Source organism: Geospiza fortis, unplaced genomic scaffold (assembly GCF_000277835.1).
Source record: "Geospiza fortis unplaced genomic scaffold, GeoFor_1.0 scaffold145, whole genome shotgun sequence".
Classification (NCBI taxonomy): Eukaryota; Metazoa; Chordata; class Aves; order Passeriformes; family Thraupidae; genus Geospiza; species Geospiza fortis.
In genome coordinates, this window is record NW_005054362.1 from 4,182,718 (window position 1) to 4,190,217 (window position 7,500).

The 7,500-nt window shown below is 55.7% G+C and overlaps 1 protein-coding gene across 1 annotated transcript in view; it reads left to right on the forward strand.

Moving 5' to 3' along the window:
• Positions 1-7,500, forward strand: part of FAM222A (family with sequence similarity 222 member A) — a 26,033-nt gene that overhangs the window by 7,549 nt on the left and 10,984 nt on the right. Inside the window, exon 2 of the mRNA XM_005424112.2 lies at positions 6,289-6,407. Coding sequence (XP_005424169.1) covers positions 6,326-6,407 — 82 coding nt within the window. The 5' untranslated portion in view covers positions 6,289-6,325. The remainder of the gene's footprint in view (positions 1-6,288; positions 6,408-7,500) is intronic.

Below are 7,500 nucleotides of genomic sequence, written 5' to 3' on the forward strand. Positions count from 1 at the left end.
GGCGCGGGGCGATGTGTGCGCTGCGCTGGGGCTCTGTGCAAACATGCTAATTTGTTTTCTTTCTTGCCTCGCCTTTCAGGGTAATTGGTTGCATTTGAAGCCTTTGTGAAAGCCTTTGATTATAGTAATTTCAGCAGCACGATCTACCCTGGATTCCTTCGTCAGATTCTTTCACAGCTCCGGCTCTTGGGGCTGTAATTATGGAGTGGAGCACACCCAGTTGCCGAGTGTGGGGCAGCTGGACGGGGCACCATGGCCATGGGAGCACAGAGATGTCACTGCAGGGGACAATCAAACCCCTGGGGTGAGGCAGGAGGGAGCCAGGATGGGACAGGAGCCGTGATGGGGAGTTTTGGTCTCTGCACTGCTGAGTTTGTTGGGTCTCAGCTGGAGCTGTGGGTGCTGCCAGTGCCCATGATGTGGTTGCCCGTGCTGGATTTGGCTCCTGGCTTGTTGAGGTCCAGAGTGGTTTTAGTTGCTGCTGCATGGAGCCACTTGGCTTTTCTGCTGGTTGATCCCAGGTAGTGCTGCGGCTGGGACTAAAGCCCATGAGCATCCTGAGATCCACGAGGGACAGCTCCTCAGTCTGTATGCAGGAGGAAGGCATGGCACGACTGTGTCACATCAGTGAGGTTTCGCTCTGAGGAGCTGGTGCCACATCCGAGGGGCCACGACTGTGCATGTCTGGCAGGACCTGGCAGATCCTGCCCGCCCGCTGTGCGCTGGCCCTGCCGGGACCTTGCTGCACACAGCCAGGGCTGAGCCCTGCCAAAAACACCGATGGCACCCGAGCGGGGGCCCTGACCTTTGCTAACAGGGCTGCTCCCCCCCTTGCTCCTGGCATTTTGTTCCCAGTCCCACGTAATGACCTTCTCGGCAGCGCCGTGCCAGCGTCTGCCACTTCCAATTACCCACCGCTGCTCCGCGCCCCCCCCCTCCCTGGCAGGATGGCAGCGGGGCAGGGGGATGCTGCATTCTGATCCCAGCTTGGAGAGCCTCAGGAGCCCCCCAAAAGCACCCAGGGCTCTGGGGTCCTGCCCTGGGCTGCTGGAGGCGCTTGGCTTTCCAGAATCATTATTAACCTGTTCGAGAGCTGTTCCCGCTCGCAGCGAAAATAGATCTTTAATCTCTGCCCAAAATAGCTCATTTGATGAGAGGCCTCCTTAAAGCTGACACATAAATTTAACCAGGCCGCCCGAGCCCTGCACAGGGATGTCTGCAAATGCTCAACAGCACTTGAATTGTTGGGGTTTTTTTAAATTCCATCGTTGCGGACACATCTGATACCCTGTTTCTTCCTTAGGGTCTTTGGAAGTGCTCAGGAGGTGATTTGCCGTGCCCTGTCCCAGTTCCTTTCACCCTGCTTGTGAGCAAAAGGTTATTTTGGGGTATTTTTTCATGTTGACTGTCTTGAACAGTCCAAGGGGTTTCTCCTTGGAGCTGCCACAAGAGCAGAAACCTCCTGTCTGGGTGGGATGGGAGAGACATGAGATGCTGCTGTAGGATGCCATCAGTGAGGGTCCTGGTCCAGTGCCACTCTGTCCCTGGCACTGTGCCATGGCTGGTGGGCTCTGTGCCATCCTGGTGTCACCTCAGCCCAAAAAAGTGGGAAATGAGGATGCTCAGGGTGTCACATCTCTGCTCAGCACCGGGTCCAGGGCTCTCCCCAGCACCTTCCCAGCATTTCCACAGAGCATGGGCTGAGAGAAGCCACCTGGCTGCTCTGGGTCTCCCCCCCAGCCCCCCACAGTCCCCCCATCCCAGCGAGCCCCTGAGCAGCAAAATAATCACTTCCAGCATCATTATCCATCGCAAACCCCAGCTTCCAATTTTAATCAGAGGAGCTGGTGTTGCTTTAAGATCTGCGGGTTTTAAAGATCACAAGAGGGGTTAGAGAAAATTACCCTTGACTCTTACATGCTAATGTAATCTCTAACCAGATCTGCAGCACTGCAGCTAAAATTGCTTTTTAGATTAACATTTAATTATTAACAGGGCCCCCTGAAAGGCCCAGGGCTGGAGCACGCGGAGGGGAGCGGATTAGCTGGGCAGGATGAGGGAAGGTCGGGCCAGGGAAGGTCATGGGGTGACCTTTGGTGACAAACTTTGGGTTTTATTTTACCTGCTGCTCCCCGTGGTTCACAGTGGGGTGACCTTTCTGTGCTCACCCCTTGTAGGGCTGAGCTGTGGCGTCGCTGCATCCCCTCCTCCCTAAATCTGGATGGGAGATGGGAGTGGCAGTGCCAGGCAGCAGCACCAGCCAAAATCCTGCTCGCCCTGCAATGGGGTGGGCATCCACTGTGTGCAGAGGGGAATCCTTCCTCCTCTGGCACCTCCTCACCCTCACCACGGGATGGGAAATCAGTGTCCATGGGACCAGTGGTGGTGGCAGGGAATGGTGACAGGGAGCTTGGTGTCCCAGGGGCTGTGGGGAAGGGGAGCTGCTTGCTGATGTGATTGGATTCTCCTCCATCCGTGTAAGGATGAGGGACAGGGCTGTTCCCAGTTGTGCTCTGCACACCAGGGGCCAGTGAGGGCTTTTGCTTTGTTTCTCTGGCTGCTGCCAGCCTTGGCCTCGCTCTGTGTTGTCTGTGTGTCTGTCTGGCACTGTCAGGATCCTCCTGTGCCTCTCCCAGCCAGGGTCACCCCTCACCTCCTGTCCTCGTGCCAAACCCAGTGCTGGCTTTTGATAGCCAGGGGGTCATGGCCATGGTGTGGCTCCAACAGCTTTGCAGCATCCCTGGTCCTGCTCCCCTTTCCTCTCCTAACCCCAAAAGCTCCCTTTTGATAGGATTGCACGCCGATAACACCCAGGGAAGAATCTGGATGTGTTCCACCACAGCCTGGATGGTGACCAAGACCTTGTCCCTCACCATGCCTGCCCTGCCACAGCTCAGCAGCCACACAGACCCACTTCGGGCTGAGACTTTAAAAGTTCCTTTTTTCTTTTCTCCCCCCCTCCCGTCACATTTTCTTTTATCTAAATCCTCGCCTGCAAAAGCCTCTATCGACAGCTGCGCTGGCCTTATCTCGCGGGAGGGACCTTCGCAGGGCTCTCGGAGGAGATAAGCCCGACTTATCAGCTGCTGATGTCAGAGGAGGTGCCAAACCCTCCCATCACTGGGGCTTTAGACATAGAGGGTGGTGTTTTTTATTAAAGTCACAAAGACCTTGGGCTTATAAATAGTGTGATGTCGAGATGGATTAGCTGAGTGTGGGGCATGATGGAGCGGTGGGAGAGGCGAAGGATGGAGTTGTGGCTGCCCCATCCCTGGAAGTGTCCAAGGCCAGGTTGGACAGGGCTCGGAGCAACCTGGGATAGGGGAAAACATCCCTGTGCATGGCAGGGTGTGGGACAGAATCGGCTTTAATGTCCCTTCCAACCCAAAACATTTGGTGATTCTATGACGCCAGAGTTGTGGGATGTGGGGTTGGGGCTCCTGGGGGACCTTGCTCCAGATCTCCCCAAGGGACCCCACTGTTGGTGGGACTCACCCTGTGCCCCAGTGCTGGATGATGGTGGGTCCACGTGCACAGCCTGGGCAGAGGCCGTGCGGACTCGGGGCGTTCCAGCAAAACTGCTGAGTGTTGCCTTCCCTGCCATGAAAGAGCCAGAGCAGCTTGAACTAAATCGGATCCTGCTGATTGGAATTAGTTCAAATGCAGATGGAGCTAACTAAGCCGGCGCTAAGCGTTGGACAGCCCAGCGCCCAATTCCCATCAGCTGATTCAGGGGCTTTTCGGAGCGGCATTAGCGAAATGCCACTGTGGCACAGATGCCCATTGTGCCAGGCGCCCACCCGCTCGCCCACAGCACTTCTGGGGCTTGGGGCTCCCTGCAGGGTGCCGGGATGGACAGATGGATTCTGAGGTTGTGGCACCGGAGCCTTGCCTGTGAAGGTGGGGTGAGGCGCAGCGTAGCTGTCGGAAAAATCATCTGGGCTGTGAGACGGGGGCAGCAGCAGGGTCTGAATTAATCGGTGCCTTTATTCACTTTGGCGTGTGGCTCTCCCGCCTGCTGCCGGTGATGATCCGAGCCCAGGGTCGGGATGGCTGCAGGAGGGAGCTGGGCTGTGCGTGGCAGGGCACAGAGAGCAGTGCTGGGGACAACCTGTGCCAGCGCAGGGCTCTGCTGGGCCCTCAGCTCCTGTGACAGGCTGCACCCACACCCACCTTGTGCCCGCACATGGGTTTGGTGACCCCCCCCGGGTGCTTTCTCAGCCCCGCATGGCCCAGGGACCAGCAGGGGACTGATCCACGAGCCACCCACGCTGGCCATGTCTGCCAGGGACACAGGTCAGTGTCCCCATGAGGAGCTACCTGGGCACAGGGAGCGGGTGACGTCCACCACTAATCGGCCAGATGGTGACACCCGGTGGGACGCCAGCCCTGAGGTCACTGCGGAGCTCAGGCTCAGGTACAGCAGGAGCTGGTGCCACCATCCATCTCCTGCATGGCTGTGGGTGCTTTGATCCAGGGCCACCCTTTGGGGACAAGGATGAGCTCAGGGTGGCAGCTCCCATCATGGAAAATCCGGGTGCTGGGCACGTACCGGGGGAGCCAGGGCTGCGTAATGAACCCCGAGTCCCGGCGGGGAGAGGAGAACTCCTGGCAGTCAAGTGCGTTCAGGCTCTGAATAAGAAGCACTTCATTCTCCTTTCAAATTGTATAATTTCTGCCTGATTGTAATGGCATATTTTAAAATTACCAGAAATCGAAGCCAGAAAATGGATACGGCTGCTTTTACTGCGAGCTGCGTTAACAAAGGATATGTAATGCATGAAATAAAAACACCTCCCTGCCCCCCTCCTTTTTTTTTTTTAAGACAGTAATAGGAGAAAATTGGTTTTGAAACTGAATAAAAGTCCCTTTCAGAGGAAATCATTTCTTTCAGGGTACCTTTGCTGAAAGTAAAATAGTGAATAATGAAAGGTGGTTACATGATTGTCTTTCATTTAGAGAGCGCGAGGACAGATGGAATCTGGGAGAAATGCACGATTGGAATAATTGCATGGTAACAAGGCGCTTGTTGTGAAATTAGTATCTTAAGAAAGTACTGAAAAAGGCTTTTACTCATGAATACTTCATTATTAGGAGAAAACAGCACAATTTGGGTTCTCCAGACACCTGCTCGGTATTAGATGACTTCCTCCCCTCCTCCTCCTCCTCTTCCTCCTCCTCCTCCTCTTCCTCACACCTTTTCCCGACGAGTCTCTCCTTGTCCCTGGTTTGCTGGGGGAGTCAGGGTGACACCCCGAGCCTGATGAGCCCAGATGAGGCATGGACATCCTGCATGGATCCCATCCTGGGGATTATCCCAGAGCCTGGCACGCCCTGCCTGGTGGAGGGCACAGAGCAGGAGTGAGCAGCACAGGTCCCATAGTGGCTGCAAAGGTGTTTTAAAGGGTGACATTTAAACCAGCAGAGCTTGGAGAGCCCCGGGCACAGCTCAGGGAGCATCAATCCATGCTTTGTTTCCTGGTGCTGATGGTCACAGGCTCTGCCAGAGGCCACCACGTGCCTGAGGCCACCACATCACTCCCCTGCACCGAGACATGTGGGAAACATCCTGGATGGCTGCAGGAGGGCACGATTCCCCCACGAGTGAGAAGATGGAGTGATGTACCCAGCAGTGACACCCATCCACCATGTCCACTTGTGACCCCCGGCCATCCATGAACGTTCGGCCAAAGAGCCGCAGCGCAGGAGCTGCAGCGCTGGCAGATGGGCTCCATGCCTGCTTTTCTGCTGCTCCTGCCCACGTCTCCCTGCCCTCCCTGAGTGGGAATATCACTCCCTGCGCCAGCTGGAGCAGTGGGAGGGTGTCAGCAGCAACTGGTTATACCTCAGGCCCCCGGCAGCGGCGGCTGGGGAAGGATGTACAATGAGCAGCACCGCGGTGACGACGGATCTGGCCTGACCCCTCCAGCTTTTGTCGAGCAGATTTTGATGCCAGCTGGGAGCTGGCGACAGATCCCAGGACCCCGAGTGGGATGTTAGCACTGTCTTTCCCCAGCCCTGGCCGGGGTCACTCCGTGCCAGGAGGCACCGGCTGGCACGCCTGGCACTGCCACATTCCCGTTGGGAAGGGCGGAAAGCTCCGCAGGAAGCGCAAATCACCCGCTGAGACCTTCATATTTATTTTATATACATCCCTATTCACTTCAGGCTTTCAGAGTTGGTTGTTTATCTCCAGAGCAGCGAAGGCGCTGAGTGCTGGGGAGCTGCGCGGGGGTGGTGGCAGGGGGTGGCAGGTCCCTGGCTCACCTTGTGTCTCCTCTCTTGCAGGGTGTGGGGCGGCAACGCCCGCAGGGAAGCCCAGACCATGCTGGCCTGCCTGCAGAGGACCCAGAACCCCCCAGCCCAGCACCTCCCCTGCCCCAACAAGGCGCTGGAGCCACGCAAGTGTAAGTGCCCCGGGGGCGGGCGCCCGCTTTGATGCTGTTTCCCTTATTGAAAAAGACATTTATTTAACCGATAATTAAAAAGAGCAGGAGAAGCGGGGAGGAGAGGGGGAGGAAGGAGCCAAGATAAGCAAATTAAATTGGGTTCTGTGGTTGATAAGTCCAACTTCAGCAAACGTTGCAGAGCTGCCTGGGAAGCGTGGCGGCAGCAGAGGATGGTGCAGCCGGCCCCCCAAACCTCCCCGGCCCTTCCCCCCCTAATTACTTTCCCCGTTTGTGCTGCAGCTCGCCTTCCCCAGGAGCTGGCCTTTCAGATAAGCTGTAAACTAGTTACATTAAAATGGGATCCAAAAGGTCACTCCAGCAAAGCACCTGTCTCTCCCAGCCTTTGTCTCTCAATCCAAACCGTGATTAAATGTATATTTAATGAGCCTGCTTTAGGCAGGCGTGTTTGACCTCCCCGGCTGGGAAAGACGCATTAAGATTCTCAAGTGATGAATGTGTGTTTTAAAGAGGGGAGTGGATATTTTTCTGCTGGTCTCAGTTGGATTTTTAAACATTGCCGGCTGAAGACAAATCAGCTGCTAAAGCTCTGCTTGTTAGGCTGTGACAGCCCCCGGGTGTTTGTTTAATGAGCTGGATTTTCCTGTAGATGTTTTTTTTTTTTTTCCCTCTACCTGGGCACCAGGTGAGCTGGGCATGAGGTTTGGGTAAGCTGGGCATGGATTTTGGATGATGCTCAGCCTCTCTGGGGACCCACAGCATTGCTTCAGCATTGCACTGCCAGCCAGGAGGGTTATTTATCCCTGGAAGTTCTTTTATCCCTGAAACTTATCATGTTCATGGCCATGGACAGGGCTTGGAGCAGAAGGTGTGCCTGCCCATGGCAGAGGGGGGGAAATGGGTGATCTTTAAGGTCACTTCCAATACAAACCATTCGGGATTCCATCATTTTTTGTGTGAAGCTCCCCAGTGGCCAGCACAGGGAATAGGACACCCAGACCAGAGGTGGGGTTTTGGGCACCCAGGTGTCATGCAGTGCCTCCCAGGTCTCCTCCTTGTTGGTGTCTGGAAGGAAAAAGGATGCTGCTCTTGT